This window comes from Pteronotus mesoamericanus, unplaced genomic scaffold, assembly GCF_021234165.1.
Source record: "Pteronotus mesoamericanus isolate MK-2021 breed Mesoamerican mustached bat unplaced genomic scaffold, CSHL_Meso_final contig_65, whole genome shotgun sequence".
Lineage (NCBI taxonomy): Eukaryota > Metazoa > Chordata > Mammalia > Chiroptera > Mormoopidae > Pteronotus > Pteronotus mesoamericanus.
Genome location: NW_026555228.1, coordinates 2,221,173 through 2,248,607, shown reverse-complemented (window position 1 = coordinate 2,248,607; position 27,435 = coordinate 2,221,173). Strand labels below are relative to the sequence as shown.

Here is a 27,435-nt window from a genome sequence, read left to right as displayed (position 1 = left end):
AACTTCAAGAGAAAGCTAACAGTTACGGTTCAGGGACAAATTTCCAGACTAATCTGAAGAGCAAACGGCTCCTCAAAGACATCTCCAGGAAAGCGAAGACACGGAGGTTTTATAAATGGCAGTGCAGTCACAAGACAAATGATCACAGAGAATAGGATGCGGGTGAATCCTAAAACTGCATTCGTGGGAGACCTCCAGTCTCCAGGGCTTCATTTCAAAAAACAAAAGGTCCACCACCAGACTGGCTGCTTTAGTATCAACAAGTTTTACCACCAGCCGTTATGCCTCAACCAGGTACCTCTCACTCAGCTTCTCCCAGGTGTCACTCCCGGGAACAAAACATCATTTACGGCTGCATTTGTCTTCCTGAGCTTCCCCCACGCAAAGCCAGGGGCCAGCACGTTCTGAGGGGCACAGCTTTTCACAGTGGAGAAACGGGCCAGCGAGCCTGAAGGGAGATGGATGGTAGAGTCTGTTCAGTCAGCTCGTCTGAGTTTGAAGGTCAATGCTGCTGATGTTTCAATGGGGATATTAATCAGGTCGCAACGCCCCACTTCGAATCATGCCAAATGCATCTTTTCATAGTCACAATGAAACGGTCATGCCCCGTCAGTTGAGCTGGTATTTAAAGGCTGCCTCTGGTAAGTTAACATCCGTTCCCCAAAGCAATGGAGGAGCAGCAATGCAACGATTCCACCAAAACCCTGCTTCATTTTCCTCTTGGGCACACAGAAATATCACATCTCCCCGTTTGCTGGACAGCTGGGTGGAGCCATGTGGCTGGGCTCTAGCCATGTGCTGGGGGGCAGAGGTAATGTACACCCCTCGCAGGCTTGTCCTGTAAGATTTGTGCAGGATCCTCCATGCCCAAAACCAGGCAAGCCAGTAGAGGATGGCTGCTGGGGTCTGAATGTTTGTGTGCCCCCAAACTCCCATGCTGAATCCTAATGCCCGATACGATGGTACTAGAAAGCACATCACCCAGCAGAGTCCCTCTGTCACGAAAATGACAGAAAGCAATTTCTCATCAAGCCCATCAAGTACACAGTCCTAAAAACACTTTGCTCATTTCCATATATGAGCTCTAACAATACAACTTAGAGTACAATAAAGACACACTTCGGTCCAGTTGGCAAAGAGGACTTTCTAGGGCGACACTCTAATAAAAATACAAGAGGAGTCACGCACTTATTTTTAAAATTTCTAGTAGCCACACTTAAGAGAGGAAAAAGAAACAGTTGAAATTGAGTTTAGTAACATTTTATTAGACTCAACATATTAAAAGTACTATCAACTTAACACGTAATTATAAAAAATATAAACAGGATATTTGGCATCCTTTTTTGTACAAACTCTTTGCACTGCAGTATGTGTTTTACTCTTAGAGCCCATCGCAGCTCTGGCTCACCACAACTCAGGCGTACGGTCGCCCACGTGGCTGTGCCGACTGCACCACAGCGCAGCTCGGGGGCCTCGCCCAGTTCTACAATTGACTCTATGAAGGATCATGGCAAAATCCGCCAGCTGAGACTGAGAGCACTTAAGAATTATCTGGCCTGAGAACCGTCTTCCACAAGTCCCTAGCGGGGACCTTAAAAGAGTCAAGTTTCTAAGACCATAAAACCTCAGGCAGGGAAGTCTCAGCTTCCCGCCCTGCCCCCCTCAGTCCTTCTGTATTCCCAGCAACCTGCGAAACTGCTGTGGCCCAAAGGGGACTGTTCTCTCCCTTTGCCATGCTTTCCTCCCCCAATTTGTGTTCAAATCCTTATGCATCTTCCCAGACGTGGCCCAGACTCCCGCTGCCCAGCCCCAGCCCCAGCCCACCCCCGCGGAAGTAAGCGGTCCTTTCCCTGGCCAGCCTCAGCCCTTTCTCTCTCCTCCTAGACATCTACTAAAACCATAGGGAGAACTGTAGGTGGTTATTTGTCAACGTCGCATCTCCCCTAGTGTTTGTTACTTCTGGGCAAGGATGTCATCTCCTCCAGCTCTGTTTGACCTGCCCCACTAGGTGCTCCGCTGCACACACAGGGCCGAGCCACAGACTTGACCTGAGCCATGGCAAAGGGAAGCCTGCCCCCAAATCTATGTCTACGGCAGCTCTAAAGCTGTCTTGGGGTGGCGCTGTCTTCAGAGAATATATGCCCAAGAGCAGGTGTGCAGATTTGGGCTTGAGAGACTGGATCTGAGAGAGTGGGCTGCAGCGTGACGGATGCATTGCTTCCTCTTCGGGGATGGGACTAACAGGTGCTCGGGATCTGTTTACCAGCGCAATAGGAAACGCGGGCTTGTCGAGTTAGGAACGGCATCCTGGACGGACAGCGCTAATGCAGGAGAGCCAGTGCAGGCTGGAGGTCCCTAGCAAGAGGACCCCAAAGTCAGCTCTGGACCTGCCGATATTCCACAGCGGCCCACCCCGCACACAGACCAGCCCTCAGCAGCCAGTCTCCTCCAGATGGGCCTGCGTGCGTTCTCCTCCCCAGGCCCCCGACCGGGGGAAGCCGGCCGCCAGGGAGACCGCCGGCCACCGCAGCTCACCCAGCAGGGAGGGTGGAAACATGACGACTCCCAGGAGAGCCTGACCGCTGGAAGCCGCCTTTCCAAGGAGGAACCACAGAGGATGGTGTTCCAAAATACACACACCGACAGAAAGCAGATCGGTGGCTGTTGGGGAGTGGAGCGGGAAAGGGGACATGGCGGGGGATGGTGGGAGACGGGAATGTTCTAAAACCCAATCACGGTGATGGTCGACCAGTTATATGCATTTGGAAAAACTCATCAAACTACTCAAAAATGGGTGAATTTTGTGGTATGTAAATGACACTTCACTAAGGTGTGTTCAAAATACACATATGGGCACACATACTGAGGTTTCTTTTTTTTTTTAGTCTTTATTGTATTTATTTTTCCATTACTATTTAGGCCCCTTACACCCCCCCCTCCCATATTGAGGTTTCTAGTAAGAACTTCATTTACAGTTAGAAGAAACAATTTCAGGATTCCAAGCGACCTGAAACACTCGGGGGAAGAAGAGAACAATCAGAAAACTTGGGTGCTATCATTAGCTTCGCTGCTACCTCGCTCACGTTAGGCTGGTGATTCTGATTGCTGATTACACGCAACTGGTGATTCTGATCCACCAATTCCAAGTCATACTGTCATGACACTGTGCTTCTGGTTGTGTGTGACATGAAACGGTGCCCTTCCTTTCGGAAGCAGTCAGCAGCACTCGGAAAGGCAGTGCTCTAGGATATGTCTCCAGGTGGACGCGTCCAGTCACACAGCGCTGAAGCGGTCAGTGCACAGGCTTCGCAGACAGGACTGAACGCATGCAGCCCTGCCCACCAGTCCTGGGCAAAGCCCACATCGTGCTCAGACAGACAAGGAGAGCTGCCTTGAATCGGCACTACAGCTTTAAGACGTGGGTCCATTATCCCACTCCCACTTCACTGAGGAGGAAACTGAGCTTGGGGGTGCACACCTAAGAAGCGGCGCGTCCTGGTCACAAAAGTGGGCAATGGAGACCCATACGAAGCCTGCTCGGGTACCCACTGGCTCTCTGCACTCCCACTGAACTCGGGGAGGAAATTTCCAGCAAAAATCAGTCGGTTCCAAGAGCCAATCAGGCAGGAAACCACCATCCCTGAGGAAAACACTAGAAATAAAGATGCTGCACAACTGCTATAAGAATAAGCAGCCATGTACCATTTTCTACTTTTTAATAATTTTGTATCTCCCTTACGCACCTGACAAATTTCTAATGCTTCCTCTGATGACAGGTAGGGAAGTTAATGACCACCGTCTCACTTTTTCATATGGCCAACGTGCTAGATGAGGGTCTCAACAAGGTCCTTAAAAGTAAACTACATTATTCCAAAAGTTTGGTTAACTTACTACTGGTTATAATGGACGGGAAGGGATATGTAAAAATTAAAAGGGGAGGTTTTAAGGAAGGATTTGGAGGAAAAGAAACAAATAGTGACAATTGACGGAAGAAGTCAATTCAGCTGAAATGGGAGAGGAAAACGGGCCTGGCCAAGCGGAGTGAAGAGGCCCAACAATCACATTCTTTAGAAATGGCATCACAGGAGGAGGCGACCCAGATGGTTCTGGCCATCTGTTCAGACAAGTGGGACACAGCAGCGGGGACGTCACAGTCCTCAGGGCTCTGTGATCTCACTTTGAGCCTTGCAAATAGCGCCAAGATCAAACTCTCCCTGTGTATTGTACCCAGTTGCAGAAAGTCCTGCGTCAGGCTTCTAAGAGTAAGAGTGAAAGGGTTTTATCGCCTGCCCTTTTCTGCAATAATTCACTCCCCCTACCCCACCCCTCAAAAACAACTTTCAGCAGTCACTTCATCTGTTTTCTTTTTGGCATGAGAATTCCACTTTTTACAGATGCCATCTTTGCATACATCACCTGCTGAATCCGTAAACCAAAGCACGGGGAAAATGTCTGCGCATCTAAGCCACTCAGTCATCCATCAAGCTCATGAGAAATACCATGTGCCAGGAGAGGAGAGCTTGCAGGGACAGCGGTGCTTTTAGGTCTTGGATCTCTCTGGGAACCTGAGATAAGCCGTCAATCTCCTCCCTAGAAAAATGTGCCTACACATACACCCAAAATGCTGCCTTCGTATATGCACAAAATGCCGTCAGTCCGGCAAGTCCAGTTTCGGGATGTCTGTTTCCAGCTCCCCGCCCAGAGGAAGAGGCACCAGGTAAAGAGCGCAGCTCCAGGGGGAAGGGCTGGTTTCACAGGCGGTGGGGTTACAGTCTCAAACCCACTTGAGACAGAAGCACCAAAGCCACTTCTAACCTGCCCAGAAGGGGCAGGGGACGACGCTCACAGACTGGGGACCTGCCCTGGCCTCGTGCAGGTGGGGCGAGGGTGGGCCCAGCAAAAGGAAGCCTCCCCACACCCCCCCCAAAGGCGTGGGCTGTCCAGACAAAGATCAGGGCATGGGAGGCAGGGCGGGCGCTATCATCAGATCTGCTCTGTAGAAAGATCCTCTCGGCTGCAGAGAAAGTGGATAGGAGGGAGTGGGGCTGGAGTCGTGGGCAAAAAATGATGACACCTGAAGAGTCCTGCGTCAGGGAAGCAGTGACAGGGCCCAGGTCCTCGGGCCACTGGGAAGCCATTCACCAAGCCCCTGAGCAAGGCGAGGTGTGCAGCATCATCTCAGGTGCACGCCGCGGAAGCGTGACGGGGACACGAGCCTCCTTTGTAACCATTTCTGCACATTTCCATGATCCTGACAGTTTCCCTTCCAAGGGCCATGACAGAGGCACTGAGTCGCGGTCTTTTGCAGCGTATCCGCTCTAACACATGGCTGCCCAAGGGATAATTCGTTATGGGTATAAAGGATTCTGCCACGCCGGCCGGCCGCCCCGACCCTCTCCATGGAGGCAGAGACAGGGGCTGCTGCCTTTCTCACAGCATCCCCCATGGGGCCTGAGACACAGCTGCGTGAACAAATGAACGACTGAGGCAGTCCAGGTGCGACCAGGCCGGACTCCGGGCACCCTGTAACATCTTTAAAAGCCCCATGAGGGAGCCTGTGGAATCATCCCTTCGACCCTGCAAAGACGCCCGTAGCTGTGCCTGCCCCCCACCCCTGCTGATGCACACCGCCACTACGTGGCCCGGAGGTCTGGCTGCGGGGGGACTCCCAGACTGTTGAAACAAAAGCACAACACCCAGCTGTCTCCAAAACGGAAAGCAACACTTTGAACAACTAACTTGCTATTTTTCTGAAATATATTTGTTCTGTCAAACTTCTCGAAGCATACCCCCAAAACCAAACCACTTGGAGCCTGAGCCATCTGAGTAGACTTTAGTACTGTCACAAAAGAGCAACGATAAGGTGAATGAGACCTGCTTAATTACCCATGCAGAATGACCTGGTCCCTCCTATCAAGGGAACACTCTATCAGGACTCAACAGTGAGTTCTTTTGCTAAAGTAAACGTCATGTGCCAGAGATCTGCTTCAGGACAGCAGAGGAACATGAGGAAGTGAGTAGTTATTCCCAGGACCAGAAACCAAGGAAGACCAAAGGGTCACACCTGCCTGGCTTTCAGAAGTAATGACCAGGCAACCCAATTGCAGAGACTGAGACCACAAGGACACGGACCCCTGTCTTTGACCCTTCCAAAAATCCGGCACAATGCTCTGAATCCAGAAATGATCTTAACTCGATCTTTGGCTCCAAGCATCCACAGCCCCCTCTCCCTGACTCAACACGAGCCCAGAAATCCTGCTCTCAAAATTCTACTCTGCTCTGCTCTGAATCTTCACTGAAGGGCAAATGTCTTCAGGTGCCCCTACTAGACTCTGCACACCATGAAGTCAAGGATCACAGTGGTCCTGCCCTCCTCCCTCCCCTGGTACCTGGCACAGGCCCTGACCCTGCAGCAGGAGTGACTAGGTTCAAATGGATGGAGAAATGGTGTGACAGAGCTGGATGGATAGATGGAGAGAATAAAGGAGGGGTGGACAGAGAGTGAAAGGAGGGACAGAGAAAAAATAGAGGGATGAGTAAAAGGAGGAAGGGATGAACTGAAGGATGGACAAAGGGATGGATGCAGGGATGGATAAATGAAAATTTGGATCAGTGGGTGGACCAATGGAAGGATGGATGGATGGCTAGACAAAGGGATAGATGAAGAAAGGATGAACAGAAGGACAGATGAAAGAATAGATGGATGAACAGAAGGATGGATGGACTATGGATGTAAGAGTGGCAGGAGAAAGGGAGGGAAGGACAGATGGATGGAGGGGCAGGCAAACCGATGAGGAACCCATCTACATAGGCCAGTGGGGAGGAAACCTCTTGGAAAGCAGGAAGCGAATGTTATGAGTCAAGAGAAGACTCCCTCCTCCTATTGGGTCTCTCCTGTAAGCCAGAATTCCTAAAGCAGGTCCCTCGGGATTTACAGGCAAACACATTCCAGGCAGGCTTACAGGGCCGGAGGGCAGCCTGGTTCCTTCCTATCTCAGTTATGATTTCTTTCCGTAGATCACTTTCCTAACTGAGACGCTGGAAGGTAACAAAAGAAGGCGCCGAAACCAATAGTAGTCACACACCAACCACGGAGAAGTTGCCCCCAAACTTGCTAGTGATTTGATTTTCAGCAGGGCCATTGTGAAAAAGGGTGGGTCATTTTGGGGTGCCACAGAGAGAGACTTTCCCCACACTGCCCATTGTGGCAGCCACTATCTACACGTGGCTCCATAAATTAATTAAAATGAAGGAAAATGGAAAGTACATTCTTTAGGTGCACCAGTCACAGCTCAAGTACTCAAGAAACAGGTGGCCAGTGGCTGCCACACTGAGTACTTCCCTCATCACAGAGTGTCCTACTGGACAGCGCAACTGCACATAGTCCAAGGTCAGAGAAAGGACACTGGTCCCTCGTGGGAAGGAGAACAGGGAAAACAGGGGAGTGGGGGGGGCAGCAAACAACCATTCACTGAAAGACTTTCTCCAAGCAATGCGTATTTTAAGGTTCAAAATCTTAAAACACATTGGTGTCCTTCAGGTCACGAACCCCACTAACATAGTAGTTCTCAAACCAGGAGCCATTTTTGCCTCCTGGGACACCAGGCGATGTCCAAAGACATTTTTGGTTATCCCAATTGCTGAGGAGAGGTGCTCCTGGCATCTGCTGGGTGGAGACCAGGGATGCTGCTCAATATCCTATGGTGCTCAGGACAGACCCACCACAGAGCATGACCCAGCCTAAATGTCAACAGTACCACCTATGAAAATGATCTAAAATATGTAAAGACTTAATGAATCTAGAGGTGCATCCCAGTACTATGCACAATAACAAGAAAAAGGAGACAAGCCAAGGGGCCAACAATAAGGATGGGATCCAAAAGAGTGCCACATACCAACAATCAACCAATAGTTACTCACTGAGTACCTACTACGATACATGCCAGGCTCTTCCCAGGTACTATGGACAGATGAAGCAGACACTAAACTGAATTCCCATCCTTGGGGGGCCTATCTGGGATCATTTTTAAAGTGTGCTTAATAATACTCTCACACACTGTAATAACTTGTAAGTGCTTTGGTTATTGGTTGGGGGAAAGGATGGCTATTAAATTACTTGATATATGATCAAGTTTGGGATCGTTTGTTTACAAAACCAAAAAAGACTAGTGAAGACACCCAACATAGCAGTAATTGTAGGTAGAGGGCTGGGTGGGACTGTTTATATAAATAAGTCATTTTTTTTAAGGAGTTTACCCAGAACCCAACATGGCCTCTTCTCCTCTTCCCACGAGCTTCAAGGACAAGCGTGGCCACCACTGCATGCTCCCTGGGTTCCTGCTCCTCTCTGCCTCAGGGGAGGGCAAGCCAGGCAGCAAGAGCTGGAAGCATGTGACTCCAAGGCCGCCTGGGGCCATCTCGGCCTACAGACATGTTCTGTCTGGTTTGCCGTGCTGGCCCTCGGAACGTTCTCCCAAAACCCCAACAGGCAGCCAGCACTTAAACGCGGGAGATTTCACTACAAACACCTGGATTTCTAATGCTCCTGAAAATCAGAAGAGCTGGAACACAGGGATTACAGTCCCCAGAGACGGAAACTGGCTAAAGCTGATCAGGGCTACTCACTAGCTTGTCCAGTCCTCACTACTCTGTTACCTCTGACATCTGACCATTTGGTTGGGGGTCCAGCCCCAGTTGAGCATTTGAGTCTGTAACCACCACCCCAAGGTGAGGCGCAGAGGTGGGAAAATCCTTCCCGGGGAATGGCCTGGCAAACAGAAGGCATGTAAGGGAGCCCCTGCCAAGCAGAGGCAGGCATGAAGCCTGGTACAGATGATGCTCACGGTCTCAGGCATGTAATCTTGGCTAAGGATGAGAGAGCTTGGGGACCCCACCCTAGGAGAAGCACTATGAAAACTGTAAAGTGCTATTCATTTGTTTAGAAATTCACTACAGGAACGCTATTTGAGATGCTAGGTGCCAGGAGTTAACCTCAAGGAATTCAGCTCGGCCAGGGAGCAAATAAACAACAAATCACCACTACACGATAAATTCCCTGAATGGTAGGGGCACAGACTGAGGACTGTGGAAGCTCAAAGGAGGAAACGATTCAACATTAATATAAACTATGTTTATGGTCAGGAAAACATCAAACCCATAACCCCATCTCATACTCCAAAACAATAATACAATGGCATTTTATAGCTATTTGACCTTTCTTTCCCCTTTTACAAACTTCAATACTTCTAGTTTCCAAGGCCAAGGCTAATCTGCCCAAGTTTCATGCAGGGGTCGAAATCATCGACAAATATTCATTTATTACTGTGAACAAGACGGAGTCCCATGAGACAGTAGATTCACCAGGGACATTGGGATCGGCCCAGGAAGCTGGACTTCATTGCTTCGTGGTGGAGCATGAGCAACAGTAGTTTTTAAAGGCTCTTCAGATCATGACTTGAAGCCCAGGTCGACGCTCAAAAGTAAACAGTCATCTGTCTCCTGCAGCATGGCAGCTCCACGGAGAGGGAGGTGAGCAGGGGAGTGGAGTCAGAAAGCATATATGGAGAGCATGTGATCAGTCACTGTCATCAGTCTCTGCTTTTCAAACTGAGGATTCCACCTTGAATATTTAAAATATCTTTAGGAACTGTAATCGAATAATTATTGGTTCACCCACCCAGGGGTGAGTGATGGCACTCCTGGCCCCCAAGTGCAAGAAGCACTCTGGGAAACAAGAGAGATGAGGACAAGCCCCAGGCAGTCTGGCAAGGTGGGGACAAAAAAAAAGCACCAGTGAGACCCATGGACACAACGCGCTTCACAACAGTATGCATCCACGTGGTAAAATGCCACACCTAGCCCAGGAAGGGAGACAATGGTCCTAAAATAGTCCTCGATTTTGAAAACTGGCACAGGGAGCACGTGCTGAGCACGAGACGTACAGCTGACCCGGGGAGCATTCGAACCAGGTTCATTTGCCTTCTTTCTCTAAGGTTGGACATGATGCGGCCTGTAAGGGAAATGATCTATAAAAACTGCCCAGGCAAAAGCGCCCTCCGCCCTGACTTGAAATTTCAGAAAACACAGGTACTTCTATGGAATTGAAGCCCTGGGTGGTATGTTTTTATTCTCCCTCCCCGCCCATCAAAATCTGTTCTTAGGAGTCCCTGCGTTGTTCCCAAAGTTCCGGCGCGATAAGTCATTTTAGAGCAGCAGGAGACAGGGGAGGGGTCCAGGCGGCGGGCTGGAGCAGGGGGTCCACACCGGGAATGTGACAGGCTCGCAGCGCCTAGGAGCCCAGGTACCAGAAGGGTCCCACTGGGGTGATAAAGGACACCGCAGGACGCACTGCCCGGTCTGCCGGGGTGTCTTCTCTTAAGAGACTCCTAGAAGCAGAGAACACGGAGGAATCCCACCCTCCCCTGCCCCCATGCCCAGCTTCCTACCACATGAGACCTTCTTTCACTACCAAGCTCCCCCTGCAGCCCCAGAGCCGTCCTACCCTCTCAGCCACCCTCTGGAGCTAAGGTGACTTAGAGTAGGGGAAGCAGGCTGACAGTGTCTTTCTTCAGAGGAGAAAGCCACAACACGCCACATTCACATGATTCAAGTGATGTTTCTGGCAAGCGCCCACAGCGCTCTCTCCATCGAAAGAAAGCAGAAAGAAATGCGTGCAGAGCTCGGTGTCTCACATGTCAATGCCATGCTGCCCTTCCCATGGGCACAGAGGAAACCAGCGGACACATGTCACATCCTGAGAGGCCTGCCAACATGACAAGTCTTGGTGGGACTTCACGGAGGCTGGGCCCGTCTGTAATGCAAGCCATGGTGATGAACAGCCGCTGCCCATTTCACAAACGCGCTGCTCGGAAGTTTCTGGGGAACGGGGAGCAGGAAGCTGTGCTGGCTGGTTCTCTGTGGAGCTACCGGGTTCTCTGTTTGGGGGTGGAGGAGGGGCTTGTCAGAACGCCCTGGGCAGTTTGAGGCCAACGGCCGCATTTGAGGGGGGTTTGTTTTTCTTTTAAGAAAGCTTCCCAGGAGTTTTGCAGGAAACTCCAAGAATCGCCAGTCTAGATCAGGCTTCCTTAAGCTTGGTTGCTAATCAAACCCAGCAGGGGGACACTTTAAAAATGGGCACTGGTTGCAGATCATACATCTGATAAGGCTACAGTAACCAGAATATATAAACAACTACTAAAACTCAACAACAAAAAAGGACCACAAACAGAAGTAAAAATGGACAAAGGACTTGAACAGCTCTTTCTCCACAACCTACAAGTGACCACCAAGTGCATGAGAAGACAGATGCCCACCGCTGCTAGTCATCAGAGGAATGCACATCAAAACCACAATGAGATGCGACTTCACACCTGAAAGGATGACCTTTTTTTAAAAAGGCAAACAAAAAACCCCAGAAAATAACAAGTGTCATCTATACTATAATGAAATGGTATTCAGCCATGAAACGGAATTAATCCTGATCCACGTTGCAACACGGTTGAACCTGGAACAACACGTGCTAGACACAAAAGACCACGTACTCTCTGATTCTATTTGTAGGAAATGTCCAGAGTTGGCAAACCATAGAGAAAGAGAACAGACTGGTAGTTGCCAGGACTGGGGAGGCGGGAGCAATGGGGAGTGACTGCTTAATGGGTACAAGGTTTTCTTTTCTCTTCAGTGGTGAAACTATTTTGGAACTAGATGGAGGTGGTGGTTACACAACACTGTAAATGTACTAAATGCCGCTGAATTAACCATTTCATATGGTTAGTGGTTAATTGTATGTTATTGAATTTTTACCTCAATCTATAAGATAGGAGGAAATTAGGCCCTGGCTGGGTAGTTCAGTGGGTTAGAGCATCATCCTCATGCGCCAAGGTTGAGGGTTCGATCCCCAGTCAGAGCACATACAAGAGTCAACCAACGAATGCATCAGTAAGTGGAACAAGAAATGTATGTATGTTGTCTGCCTCTGTCTCTCCCCCCTGCCCCACCTTCCTCTCTCCCTAAAATCAAGAAATAAAAAATGTGGGGAAATGGGTATCAGGGGGCTTCCTGGGCCCTGCTGATCAGAATCTGTTGGGGGAGGCGTAGGGGGGGGTGTGTAGGTGTGCGTACAAATGCAAATATATAGCTCCCCAGGTGAATCTTACATGCATCTAGGACTGAACAGCATGCAACCTGAAATGTGTATAAAAATGAGAGCAGTTCTGTAGGCTGAGACCTCAGTAGCTTACCTGAGGCGACACTCACCATGGGTAAGGAGGGTAAAGAGTATGGCATGCTGCCCCATCCTCTCTCTGAAAAAAATCTATGCATTTTAAAACAACAGAAATAGATGTGTAACGTTCAGGAAAATGAAGGCAATCCCAGCTATGAGGCTGTCAAGAGCAACGTAACCAGGATGGTATATGAATTCAAAATCGTGCCCCAGAATGATGGAAGGACCCATAGTTTAGTCCACATAGATGAGCACAGAACAAACCGGAGAGGTATGCTCAGTATCAAGGAACCATGCTGTACTTGTTACAAACACCAAGTAAGGGCAAATGTTGATAGGCTCTTATGAGAACTAACAAGGACCAAGGGGGCAGGTGAAGCTGCAGCCAAGGCCAGGTCAAGAAAAGAAAGAATGGCCAAACTCTGAGCTGGCTAACAACCCGTGGTTAGAGATATCACTGGACAGAAAGGACCTGGACACTTGACCGCTGATGGTCACCGCTTAGTCTGTGATTCCTGCGGGACCCTGACGCGCGAGACTGAGCTTGAAACGGAAATGGTGCCTGTGGCTTCAAGCCTATGGCGTTCCAATCCCGCCCGCTGGTTCCTGGGGGTATCTCAGCAATTTGGCTTTACTACCAGCGATCAGAGACGATGAGCCACTGTTTCGTTGCACCAGTCCACCACGGCGGGGGCAGTCCTCCCTGCGCGTGCTATTCCTTCGCGCCTTTGCAGACACGCTGCACCACCGTTGAGCCTCCTTCTGCAGCCCTTTGTTTTCCTTGCTTGTGGGGAGCTCTGACTTCGATACTATCTTTCCAGTGAATATAAGACCTAATTCAAAAGTAGGGTGGTCTAAAGGTTACACTTCTGTCTCACCTTTATTTTCATGGGAAGGAAAAAAACTGAACTTCAGTTTCTTTGAAACCCATTAATTAATACAAGAATGAGAACTTTAATGTAGGACTGCCTTTTTGGTGATAGAAAAAAAAAACCCCGCTTCTTAACACCTCCCTGCTTTGCCAACATCACCAGCCAACTGCTTCCCAAAACCAATTCCAGTAACTCATATATACGCCTGTCGTCCCACTATGTCATTGATTTGCTTCACGGAAAATTTCCCAATTTTCAGTTATTTTAGTATTTTGGCACATGCAAAGGCACCTCCTTTAGCGCCAGGTGGAGAGGTAAAGCAACCAACACCCCTGACACGTCAGAGACCACAGGGAAGAGAGGAAAGACATAGAGGCATCGCGTTGTTCCCCTCACGCCACGCACAGCCTCTCCGTCGACACTGACTCCCTGCTGTGCAATCCAAGGCTAACTCTTGCTCCTACCCCACCACCCGGTTGGGATTAATCCACAAGGTTTTAGAACTCCAAGAATGATTTCTTAAAAAGTAGCATCTGTCCCCAAAGTGATATACTAGGGTATCATTTTCAATGGCGCAAAAAGGGATGGCATCTGCTCCACCCACTGAAAGAGTGGCTACTAGCCACCCCAAAACAGATGAAAAGCCAGTGATATGTTTCTCTACTTTACTTAACAAGATAAAAATTAGCCCATCTGAAGGAAATGCAGACTTTGGACTCCAAATATTTACTGAGCTGGCACTGGATTTAGAACCGAGTTGTTGACAATGACTCAGGAAAAACAAGTATTTTATTGGTTACATGTTTATATAAAGCTGTATAGTGATCCATATTTTTAAAGGAGCTGGGTATTAAATGGCACAAGAAAAAGAATTCTATTAATAATTTGAAAGCCATGATACATACATGAGTTCTTATTTAAAAATTGAAAGCATGTCTAAAGCCCCGAGATAGAGCTGAGGGTTGGGAGTTGCTCCAACAGGAATTATTGGTTCTGGCCACCATGGTGGCACTTAAAATGCAAATGCTACTCTGTTCTTCTCCCCTGAGTACATGTGAACTCAGGAAGCTATTTTTGGTAATCCTTGACATTTTTGTCAATATGCCATCTGCATGGTGACATTTTGGAGGTTTATAATATTGGAGGGGGGAGGGTTTGATTTCTGGTGCCTTGGCTTTTAGTAGCGAGATTAATGACACGACAATTTGGGACTGACCTGAGCCAAATCAAGCACAGGGTGATCCGAGATGCCTTGTGAAGCGTGCAAAATGGTGTCGCGGTGCTTCTGAAGGAAAGTCACAATGTGAAACAACTCTGCAGGGTTGGCCGCCGTGTGCTAGAGCCGTATCATTTTAGATCCCAAACCACACAGCCATTCAAAAGCAACTACCCACCACCTTTTCTTTGCATAATAATAAAAAACACCAGTTTCTAAACACAGAAGTTTGTGACATTATATGGGCATTCCAAAAGCATATCGCAATCTTTTCTAAAGACATATTCTTAAGGTACACAGCTCAACTGCTGAAAGAACAAGGATGAACTAGAGCCGCCACACATTTCCTGTTCCAAAATCTCCTACACCTGGATTCTCCCAGCAACTAAAACTCTTTGTAGAATTAAACCATAGCTTTGAACTGTGTGTTTTTTTCGGCGTTATTGAGATACAATTATACAACTGATGAATAACACCGTGTAAGTCTAAGGGATACAATGTGTTGATTTGATACACTTATTTGTTGCAATATGATTACCACTGTAACTAGCTAACACTGGCATCACATCATTTCTTTTTCCAGTGAGAACACTTAAGATGTACTCTCTTAGCAGCTTTCAAGTATACATTACCAATAATCACAATTAGATCTCCAGAACCAACTATTTTTAATGGAAGTCTTTCTAAAAGTGGTTATTTTCCTGCCTTATTATATAAAGCAGTCTTAATTTGCCTGTTATTTAAGTGATCTAACTTCCCCTGGATGTCTTATGACAGATGCAACATCCTTTGGGGGGTGGGGAGAAGTTTCTACTGAGGGTCCCCAAACTAACAGGTCCCCCGCTGGTGCCCACTGGCGCCCGCTGGCTCTTATGATTCTGGGCCCCTTCTCCCTAGTTGGTTAGACTTCCCTATGGGATCTTCTTATCCTGCGCCCCTCAGCCCACCACCCCCACTGACCAATGGTACCTTGATTAGATCCTGCATTTTCCTAAGATCGAGGGTCAGCAACTGTTTTCTCTAAAAGGCCAGATAGTAAATATTTTCAGCTTTGTAGCCACAGGGTCTCTGTTCAGTGACTCAACTTTGCCCTTGCAGTACAAAAGCAGCCATAGACAATAACCACGTGAGCATGGCTGTGCTCCAATAAAGCTTTATTTACCAACACTGAAACTGGAGTTTCATATAACATTCACAAAGTACTTACTCCACTTCTTTGGATTCTTATTCAACCACTTAAAAACAGAAAGCCCATTCCTATCCTGCAGGCTGTGCATAAACATGAGGGACTGGATTCAGCCCCTGGGCTGCTATGGGAAAACCCTGTCCCCAAGGCCCCCTGGGGTCAGCCATCACATTTGGGAAAGAGTTTCCGCTCAAACACTGGTTTGTCAACTGTCGATAAGCGCAGCCATTCTCATGGTGCCGCGAGCAATGCGGGGGGCTTGGTAGGAGCTGGCTGTCCCAGCCTGACTCCGGGGCTGACTCGTCCCATCGTTGGGTTGCTATTTTCTGTAGGTCTTTTGTTTGGGGCCTGCCTTCTCTCCTCCTTGAGGAAAGGGCTAGGTGAGCTTAATGATTCATTAGACTCCATTGCAGCATTGATGTCTTAGCACACATTAGTTTTTTGGCTTCCTGTCCCTAATTTTAGAAAGAAACGTGAAATATGTTACACTTCTCTCTTTTTTCAAAGTAACAAATGAAAAACTAAATGAAGTCGATCTCTTTCCTTTGATGCTCAATTCATTTTTCTTAAAGGGTGCCGGCTGCTTCTGGGGGCAAAGTTCGCACAGCTGCCCTCAGTTAGGATCACAAGATGGTGTGTCCCCTGCTTTAAACCAAAAGCAGAAGCACAGAACCAGATCCCTACAGCGTGGATGAACCTCAAAAGCATGATGCTGAGTAAAGGAAGCCCAACACAAAAAGACCATATATATCGTGTGAGTCCACTGATATGAAATGTCCAGAATGGGCAAATCCATAGAGACAGAAAGCAGATTGCTGGTTGTTGGGGTGGGGAGGAGGGATGGGGAGTGACTGCTAATGGGCACAGGGCTTCCTTTCGGAGAGAAGAAAATGTTTTGGAACTAGACAGAGGGGGTGGCTGCAGAACACTGTGATTGTACTGAATGTCACAGAATTGTTCACTTTAAAATGAGTAATTTTGCTATGTGAATTTTACCTCAATAAAAATACATTTTTTAAAAAAAGAATGGTGGTAGCCCTTGCCGGTGTGGCTCAGTTGGTGGGAGTGTTGTCCCATACACCAAAAGGTTGCGGGTTCAATCCCCGGTCAGGGCACACACCTGGGTGGCCGGTTCCATCTCAGGTCAGGGCATGTATGGGAGGCAACTGATCAATGTTTCTCTCTCACACATCTCTCTCTCTCTCTCTCCCCCCCCCCCCCCCCCGCTTGTCTCTTTAAAATAAATATATTTTTTAAACTTTTTAAATAAATAAAAATAAAAAGGATGGTGGTAAATCTGTGAATTCTTTTTTCTTTTTTAAAATTGTCATATAATTGACATACAACACCATTTTCATGTCAGGTGTACAACACGATTTGATAGATGTACACATTGCAAAATGATCACCACAATAAGTTAGCATCCATCACCACACACAGACACAAAAATTTTTCTTCTTGTGATGAGAGCTTATAAAATCTACTTTCTTAGTATCTTTCAAATATACACTACAGTATTGTTAACTAGTCACCATTCTGTAGCTCTGTGTGTGCTGAGGGTGGAAAGAGCACCTACACATATCGTTCGGTGAAAGTGGCAAGTCTCAGAAAAGGGACTGATAGTGTAATCCCATTCAGGTAAAATCTCAAAACCGAAGTCTGGGTTTATGCACGTATAGTTGGGAGGAGGTGTAGAGAAGGGGCCAGAAGGACACAAAGCACGGTGTCATTCTCATACGGCAAGAACGCTTCGATGGAGCCCTGTGTGACAGAAACAATACCCCAGGTCCCTACGGGCCTGAGCATTTTAGAGGGCACCCACAGTCAGTTCCAAGCACATCTTGCATCGGTGTACGGCGCCAACCGAGGGTTGAGAGCAAGAGGATGAGCATGGCTGGTTGCAAAGGAAAACTCAAAGCAGCTCTTTGGACGCCATGATGCCAATTCATCACGATGCTTTGGCTGCATCACTTGGCTGATCAGTCACACGCAGTGCACTCAACTTCATGGATAAGTACAATAGGCTTTGTAAGGGCCTACTATTAGGACAGCATCACCCCTTCTTTAAAAACTTTAATTTTCTGTTAGAAGTAGGCCAGTGTGCACAAAGGACACTTTGAAACAGAAGAAACATGGAGGGGAGGCTGTGAATGTGAGCACTGCGGCTAGATCCTCCCTGAGCTGGCCTCTGAGTGCCGAGCCCCATCCTGGAGCTCGAAGCCCGGCAGAGCGGCGGGACATGCCCCCGGCCTGGCCTCTGACCTGCAAGCAAGCTCTGCCAGTCGCCCTGGGCCGGGAGGCCCGTGACTCCCCCATTCCAAACCCTCACAGGCTCCGTCCAAGCATGCCCACCCGTCCCGACATAACTGCCACTTCTAAAAATCAAGCTGCCCTGCGGCCGGGGCTGCGGTGCGGGGGACGCAGGCTCTGCGCACCGCCTCTCTCACTCTTGGGCCTTCGTCACAGCCCACATGGGCCCCAGTTTATATGGGAAGAAAGCGAAGCTCCCAGAAGTTAGAAGGAGGCCCAGTCAGATAAGTGACAGCCACGACCCTAGGGCAGGTCTGTCCAGCTGGTCCTCAGAACAAGGGCACCTTCTCCTTGACAAGTAAATAATCACCTTTGCCCAATCTGCAGAGAAACGATTAAGCATCTCACAGTCTCTCATTTTAAGATTTCCAACTTCAATTCCATTAAACACCAGCACATCCTATATCACTTTTCCACTAGCCCTGGCACAAAATGTTTGCGACTCTTGGCTACACACTGTGATCCCCGGCAGAGCTTAAAACATGGGGCTGCCTGGGCCCTGAGGGCAGAGGGTGCCGGGATACCTGACGGTCCCAGGCCAGGTCGACTGCCTTGCGACTGCCCTGGTGGGGAGACCCAGGCCTGGTTATCAAGGATCCGAAGCCAGCAGCCTGCGAACGGAGCAGACAGCTGACCACGGCCGGCCCAGACCTCGTTTTTTCCACCGAGTCCACGAGGTCATGTTTATATTTTGACATTGTAAACATGTGAATGGTCATTTTTCTGTGAGTAAAACAGTTGGGAGTTGACATAACGGAATCCAAGACATAGCTATTTCCTGTATTCTGCAGGGAACGCCTCAACAGGGAGGGCACCTCAGGGCGGCTTCCCAATGCGTTCTAGCCACACAGTGGAACAGTGCTTGGCAAGGAAAAGAAATGGAGCATGATCCGTGCTGCGACACAGATAAACCTCGAAAACATTATGCTGACTGGGATAAGCCAGACACGAGGCCGCAGGCTGCATGACCCCACTTACACGAAAAATCCAGAACAGGCAAAGCTGCGGAGGCAGAGAACAGACTAGTGGCTGCCAGGAGCTGGGGGAGATGAGGAGTGGCTGCTCGTGGGCACAGGGCTCCTTTTGGGGACGCTCAAAATGTTCTGGAAGTAGATAGTGGCGACGGTTGCACAACCTTGGGAATATGTTAAAAACCACTACATTGTATATTTTTAAACCATGCATTTTATGATACGTGAATTCTACCTCAATTGTTTCGAAGACATGGCGATAATTTTCAGGGCAAATCCAGTCCACCCACACATCCAGGGCTCCTTCCCACACACGGAGCTCCCAAGGGCAAAAAAGAATCCATCTCCTGCAATGGCTACCTTGTGTCCCGCCCAACTGCCACGCGGCCTGGCAACGTCTTCGTGTCGGCCGTGCTCTGTCTCCTGGTGGCACTGGGGCTGGTGCCCAGGGTCCCTCGGAAGATCTCCAGCCTGGCTCCTGACCGACCCAGGAGACGGCAGGGCCTGTCCCCTAGGAGTTGGCCAGCTCCCTTCCTCCCTCCCTCTGTCCCTCAGCCCCTTGAGCTTTAACGAAATAAAAAGGCCCCTCCGGATGGAAACGGCTGGCGACCCCACAGCTCTGTCAGCTGCTTTTCAAGACACCCCTGCCCTGTCCTCGTAGGACTTCTGAGCAGAGGCGGAGGCGGCCCTCACACGGCCCCTTCGTGGGCAGAAAGAATCAGCATGTCTCGGGGCATCTCAGGCAGACCGTTGCCGTTGCCCCCGCCCCGCGCACGCTCGGAAGGCCGGGCCGGCTCTCGGGGTCGCTGCAGACACTGAAGTGGCCGCGGACTCGTTTTCTTCTGTTCCACTGTGTGTGTGTATACACTTGACATTCAGGAACTACCTATCAATGGAGAATATTCTAAAAGTTGAAGAATACACCTGCACTACAATACAGCCCCAAAGTTCCATATGCTGGTTTTACCACTGGTTGCGGTGTAGTAAATCCAGGGGTTTCCATATGAGCACGTTTAACATCCACTCCTCATGGACACACCGCAAGAAGCCTCTGTGGTCTCCCCCTCTCTTACGTAACAGCTCAGTAACGGTCCTGTCGATCTGCTTGAAACAGACTCAGCTCCTAAACATGAATCGCTGTAACCACGTAGACAGAAGTAGTTCGAGGTTCACAACCAGGCCATACTGCCCCCGCTAAGTGGACACTTAGCAACGTCTGGAGACACTTGAATAGAGACCACGGATGCTGCTGAACATCCTACACTACACAGAATAGCCCCGCAACAAAGAATTCCCGGCCCCAAACACCAACAGCGTCGAGACTGAGAACTCCGCTCCAGAGGATCCCCTGCCCAAGTCTGGCCACCTTTTAGGGCACTGCCCATGAACAAGACAGGAAGGTGAGCAGCTCAACACACTTCTCTATGTAGCCAAGGCCCTAAACGCACACAATCAACCGCAGCAGCCAAAACAGTGAAGATTTACGAGTGGGGTTAATAGAAGGCCTTCGGGCTGACCCCTGGTAAGTCTCGGCTCCTCCTAAGGTGTCAGCAAGATCCCCTTGACCCCCTTCTGATTCCACCTGCCTTCATTCAAGCGTCAGCTGAATCCTGGGCACTTCTTGCTGCCTTCACAATTCCTCTGACATAATCCCCGCCTTTTCTAGGCCTAGTGCCCCGGATCTCTCTAGCTCAGGCCCATCACCATCTGTGAAAACCGCTGATGGTTTCCAACTGGCCTCTTCTCTAGGAAATCCACCCCGCCCACCATCCCACGTTCGGCTAGCTCATCAGATCTCACTTGGTGCCTAATGTGAGCAAGACTCCAGGCTCAATCCACAAGAAATGAGGACCCCTAGGGGTGCTGTCAGGCACCAGGGAGAAATGGATATAAACGCTTAGTATGATACCTGCTAAGCACACAGTAAACATCAGCTACTGTGGTTGTTATCAAAGACACCAAGCTGACCAAATGCTCCCACGCTCACTTGAAAACCATCGCATGGGGCGCATTAGTTTCTCATTGCTGCTGTAACAAACTGCCACAAACCGAGTGGCCTAAAACAGCATCAGTGTGTTCTCTCACAGCCCTGGAGATCCAAAGTCCAAAATCAGTTTTACTCGGCTACATCGAAGGCTCAGCAGGGCTGTGTTCCATCTCCAGGCTCTAAGGAAAAATCTACGTCTTTGCCTCTTCCAGCTGCTAGACGCTGCCTGCACGGCCACGTGACTCCCAACATCTGCTGCTGCCGTCACATTTCCTCTTCTGACTCTGACCCTCCGCTTTCCCCCTGTAAAGACCCTTGTGATTACACTGGGCCCATCAGGTAATCCAGGATAATCACCTCATCTCAACATTCGTAACTTCATTCCACCTACAAATGTTACTTGCCATGGAAGGTAACTTATTAACAGTTTGCAGAGACTAGGGCATGGACATCTTTGGGGGGGGGGGCGTCATTCTACCTACCAGAGGAGGGGTTAAATAGCAAACACTGAATGCAAGATAAAAATAATCGGTGGGTATTACACCATGCAAGGAGCACAGATCTCTCTAGCCAAGTGAGGGCTGAACTCTGGCGTTGGACAGACGCTGCCCCTCACTGGCTATGGGAAGCAAGGTCACTAAGTCACCCTCCCTTGGCCTAGTTTCATCATCCGTCCACCTACACTTGTGCAGGCATTGTGGGCTTTCGGTAAAAGCATCCATGCAGATGCCTAGAGCGCCTGACACATGGTGAGCACTCCACCTATGTCCACCATAACCACAGACCCAAGGGATTCCAGTGGGAGAAACTGGGAGGCAGCAGCAGCATGGTGAGGCCTTAGGGAGAAAGACACCAGCGCACTGTAAGCCCCACGGAGGTAGGGGACTGTCCGCTGGTGCACACATGGAGTCCTGAACCCTGGAAGAGTGCCTGCGACTGAGAGGCTGTGCGACAGTGAGGGGACGGAGGGCGGGAGGGAGGGAGTAGGGGCTGGACAGTTGGGTGGCACAGTGGAAGTTCCTGGTTAGAAGGCACAGCTCAAGTCCCTGTCCTTCCAACTTCCGGAAGGACGCACCCCTTGACTGTAGCCCTCAAGTGAGAAATGACGAGTTTGAACAAGGACAGCCCTAGCTCTTCCAACCCCAACGCTGTAGGATTCCAAGTTATGTGTGGTCTTGCCCGACTCTTCACTCCCTTATAAGGGCTGTGGGTCAAACTCTCTGATCCCCTCATTTACTCTGAACACAGCCAGCACTTCCTCATCTCCAGTACTTTTCTCACGTTCCCACTTTTCTTCTCCAACGCGGAGAAAGCACGAGAAAGCCTTAATCCAGGGGAGGATGGATGAGAATAAAGACCCCTCCCCAGCTCAAATGAGCCCTCCCTCTTTTTCCCAGAAGCCATCGCCAGCTGATAATAGCACCTGGTAACTAGCATTGTCTTCATTTTCTATGTCTGTCTCATTTCCCAGACAAACATCTCCATCTACCATCCCAGCACACGGGAGGCCAAGAATCTCTGGAAATAGTTCTTCATTTTACTGGGTTTTAAGGGGGATAGCTCAACTCAGTAGACTCTAACTCTGCTTTTATCCCATCAGATTAACTTTATTTCAATTTATTGGAAAGGCAGCCAACATTAGCAAAAGGACCTGGGCTAGAAGCAGCTTGCCAGGCTCACCAGGTGACCTTTAACATGTCACTTGACCCAAGGGCTCCTGAAGTAGAACCTACCAGAGAAGGTGAAGCACATTATTTCCACTTTCAAAATCAGAGTGAAAGGGAAGAAAAGGAAACTTAGAGATTTCCAAACATCCGGGAGCTATTTTTGGAAATGAATGACTTTTCCATTCACTTAAAAAAGAAAAGGAAGGAAAGAAAAAGAAAGATATTAGACCAAGAACAGACCAAGAAGTGATTGTTGCTCCTCTAAATGGAAGAACGTTCTTCCAGGATCCCACCCCCATGTTCCTAAAATCAAGACACTCTTCCACGTTCATACAAACACTACCTGTAAGTGAAAAATTAAGAAATCATTACTAGTTTATCAGGACGTTTATATAATCCCAAAATAAACTCTGCGTGGTAAATATAGTAAATGTCCTATTAATTAATACTGAATAAGGGTTCCAAGAAGGGAGCAATCAATGATGTCATCTGGCTCTGATCGGTGGGGCTCCAACCTGACAAATCCCTGAACGAAGGATTGTTTTCTCCTTAAAGCAATAACCTGTCCAAAGGACTTTTAATATCCCAGAATCCCTTTACGTGGCGCAGGGCAAATCCATCACGTGAACAAATGGGCCCCTAGAAGCTTCTGCCGTGGTACCCTCTGGGCCTTCCACCATCATCGATCGTGGCCGCCTGCTTTGATCTCAAATGTGATATGGTCCCCATTCCTCAGCTGCTCGCGGTTGGCATTTCCAGTAGTGTGCAATAAACACGGAGCTAGGGAGCCTGGCCGGGCGGCTCAGTTGGTTGGAACGTTGTACCATACACCAAAAGGCTGCAGGTTTGATTTACAGGCCGGGCACATACCTAGGTTGCCAGTTCGATCCCCAGTAGGGGTATATACAACTGATAGATGTTTTTCACACAGATCTCTCTCTCTCCTCTCTCTCACACTCTCTCTTTAACTCTCTCTCTCCCCCTCCCTGCCTCCTCCTTCCTCTCTCTCTAGAAAAAAAAATAGTCAATAAACATATCCTTGGGTGAGGATTACAATATATATAAATAATAAAAAATAAAAATAAATGAGCTAAGGCAAATAGAACAAAGTTTCAACCACCCAGTCCATCTATAGGATAACATCGACACAACCCCACCGGAAGCACACGTATGTCTACACAACCATCGAAGGCACTGAATTTTTCCAAAGGAAGCAAAAATATTCTTCCCATATTTTCCACCTAAATGGTAAATACCTTTTTATAAAGTGGACATTGAACTTGGAGTTAATATGTGTAGAATACATATGTGCCACTCATGTAAACCCCATTAAGACTCACCCACAGAAACTACCAGCCACAGAAATGGTGAATTAACTCTGTTTTTTAAGAAGTTTTTGGGTACAATTCCAAAAACTATGAAAATTATACTCACAGTACTGATCTGCAGAGATAGTAAATTTAAACCTAAAGTGGGCTGATCATGAAACTAAAAGAATTCTGTTTTGAAAATAGTGGGATGTTTACAGCCACATCTGTAAAGATGTTTCCTTAGGCTTGCAACCTCTTTGTTGTGACTTGAAAAAGAAAGTACAGCTACAATAATTCACCAACACGCCCTGAGCTGGCAATATCAAATGCTGAGAAACACAACAATGAATGGAATGAATAGAAAACTCTAGAAGAGATTGTTTACCACCCTTGGCCCTCAGATACTTTGCTTACAGCGGTATATTTTATGCTATTACAGTTCATGCTAAATTATATATGAAGTGTTTTAAGTCAGCAATAATTTGCCCCTAACCTACTACATTGAAATTCCTCCATAATTTCAATTTCATTCTTCATTTTCTTTAAAACTCTATTTATTTGCCTTTCTCCTGTCAGTTCTGTCTTTGGAAGCAGTTTGGGGGAAAGTCCTCATTTCTTGAGCACTGTTTTCTGATCGTGTGAATCAAAGGCGACTCAAAAGGGGCTTTAACTGTCAGATGCACATGGAGAAAATATGCTCCAACACAGTTTTTTCCATATAATAAAACAATTCCAACTTTAAAGGATACCCGGTCACCTATAAAAATCGGCAGGGTTCTGTTTTGAAAGAAGAAGAAGAATGACTATTACACCATTTACACCCTTCAGAGACTCCCCTTAAATGTTTGTGGCTTGCCGAACATTCCATACATATTTCGGGCAAGGTATTATGGGAGCTGAAGTGCAAGCTGTCCCCCTGCTGAATTTTCACTCACTATAAAAACAATGTCTCATAAAAGTATACACATGTTTTTACTTTACAAAAAATGTAAAATATCCACTTTTGTTCACTCAAACGACACTTTTTAGCATTAGAAACAAGACTTTTTAGTATATGTGCTGCCGAGGCGAGCACTAGAAACAAGACTTTTTAAAAATCTCTAACATAAGCGATGTCTGCAAACGGGGAGAATGTCATTGGGTAACAAACTTCTGGAAGGAGAGACACAGGAAACGTGCATGAAATGCGCGGAAAGGAGGGTTCTACAAGCTGACTTGTGTAGGATCTGCTTCCCCGGGTCCTGGGTCACACCATAAAAAGGGAAATTCTTACATTTACACTTTTCGTCATGAATCCCCACTCCAGTGTAACCACAACTGTTTTATATTACCCTCATAAAATGAGCCTTAGCCTTTTCTAAGCAAAACGGTATTTTTAATTGGTTCATTTTCCAGTTGTTTGGGTTTTTAACACACATAGAGCATAAAAGGGCACCACATTCCAAGCAGTTCTAGCAATTCCAGAACCATCCAAGGCTTGATCAAACAGCTGTGGCTCTGGCCTTTGGTTAAAATTACAATATGATCTCACCTGATTTTCAAAATAACTAAGCATCCTTTTAACCCATAAAAGCGTGCCAGCATTATCTAAGTTTCTGAGTTCAGAGTTTGCAAAGTTCAGAGAGAATGTTAGGGAACCACAGTCCTTTTGCTTTGTTTTGCTTTGTTTTCTTTTTCCCTATCTGAACCTAGAGAAATATTCAAACAATAATTCAGCAGCTTCCCTCCTCCAACGTTTATTTTCAAACGCTAGTGCCGTGCAGCGCTGCCTTTCCTGTGCAGGTAGGAGGAAGCAGGCGCAATGTCACCACACTTGGCCTTTTCAAGTCTTAAAATCACTGGGAAACCTGGAGTATATTTCCTTTCTGGCACTCAGGCAATGGACAGAAGTTGCTCCAAACAGGACAAGATATCAGATAACCACTGGAAACACTCGGGTTCAACAGAATTCCCAGTCCCACGAAAAATGCGCCTCTCCAAAAGGAGCTGAACTATTGAAAGGGGTTAAGAAAAGCATCATCATTACACGGACTTCATTAAAGGCAAGAATCCGTTTTTGACTCCATAGGGTTTATATACATAAATAAGAAGACAGCCTAGTGCCCTATTCATATCTTGCACAAAGAGGAAACCTAAAATCCAACTCTTGTTTTTCGATTTTTCCAAAAGCATCTGGGTCTAATCATAATCCATTCTGGCCACAATACACAAGGCTGTTTCAATCAGGATTTTAACTCGATGTTTAAGGCGCTACAGAGTAACTAACCATCACGGTTTGGGAAGAGGCTCTCCCAACTCCCACAGAACTGGGAACCCCGGAGGTGTCCCGACCGGCAGCAGTCTTTGGATGGAAACCAGGCTGAGCCCGCCAGACAAGGAGCCCACGCCACCAAGCTAGGGCGCACGTTTGTGCTCCAAGGTGACAGCTCATCTGGCCATCGCGGGGCCGGGGTGCCTGCGGGGCCACAGCCGGGGGTGGTGGGCCGCAGAGGCCCGGCAGGGATGGGCGAGGCCGCGGCGGAAAAAGGAAAAGAGGGCCATCCGTCAGCCCCGGGAGAGGAAATTCCAGGCGCCCAGCTCCCAGGCGCCGGTCAGCGGGTGACGTGAGGGAACCCAGTCAGTGTGTCCGCCGCGGCGGGGACCGGGAGGAGGCTGGGGCTCCGCGCTCCGGAGCTCGAAGCCGGGAGAGGAGGCGCCTCGATCCTCGACCAGAGCCCCGGAGATGGGGGCGTGTGGGCGCCCTGCTCGTCGCCCAGATCCGGAGACCTCCCTGTGTCCTCGAGCCTCTGCCGGAGCCCAAGGAATGGGGCGTCCGGATCGTGGCCCGGGCCCGCAGCCCCCGCCGGCGCCCTTACCGGTCTCGGGGGTCGATCCACGACGTCTGGCGCGTGTTGTGGTCGATGTAAAAGACGCGGCCGTCGTAGTCGCGCGCCTCCTCCCAGCCGGCGGGCAGCGGCAGCTCGGCGCTCTCCCGGGCCCGCAGCGGTGCCACGGAGGACGCGGGGGGCGCGGGGACCACAGCGGGGGTCGCGGGCTGCGGCGGCTCCCGCGGGGGCTGCGCGGACGGCGGCGGCTCTCGCGGGGCCTCGCGCGTCTGTCCCCGCCGCCGCCGGCGGCCGCCGCTCAACCACGGCATGACGGCGCGGGCCCCGCCGCCGCCCGGCCGCCCCGCGCGCGCCGCCTCCTCAGCCAGCACTAAGGCCCGGCGCCCGAGGCGCGGGGGCGGCTGCGGGGAGCCGCCCGCCGCGCCCGGTGCATCCTCCGCCCGGCGCCCGTGCACCGGCGCCTGCCCGCCGCCCGCTGGTGCGGAGCGTCGGGGTCTCCGCAGGCGGCCCGCTCTGCTCCGGTCGTTCGAGTCGCTGCCGCGCGTGGAGTCACAACCCTGAAGCTGCCGCTGCCGCTGCTGCCGGCGACTCCTCAGTTCCCGCGGCGCGCCCGGCCATCTTCGTTCCTCGGCGCTGCCCGGCGGCGAGGGGCGGGGGGCGCTCACAGGCCCCGCCCCCGGCCCGCCCCCGGCCCCTCCCCCTTCTGCTTCGGTCCCAGGCCCGCTGCGACGCCTTCCATCTCCCACAGCTGCTCCGCCTCCAGTCTCCCCCGGGGCTCCTCCGCTCTCCGCTCCTCTACCCCCAGCCCCCACCCCGTGCGCCGCTTCTCCTCCTCCGCCCAGGCCCGCTGTTCCTTCTCCCCCCGCCC

At 49.4% G+C, this 27,435-nt stretch overlaps 1 protein-coding gene across 1 annotated transcript in view; it reads right to left on the bottom strand.

Annotated features, from left to right (window-relative positions):
* Positions 1–26,897, bottom strand: part of WWC3 (WWC family member 3) — a 100,593-nt gene extending 73,696 nt beyond the window's left edge. The window contains exon 1 of the mRNA XM_054581043.1: positions 26,598–26,897. Within this exon, the coding sequence (XP_054437018.1) occupies positions 26,598–26,878 (281 nt within the window). The 5' untranslated portion in view covers positions 26,879–26,897. The remainder of the gene's footprint in view (positions 1–26,597) is intronic.
* Positions 26,898–27,435: the final 538 nt, after the last annotated feature.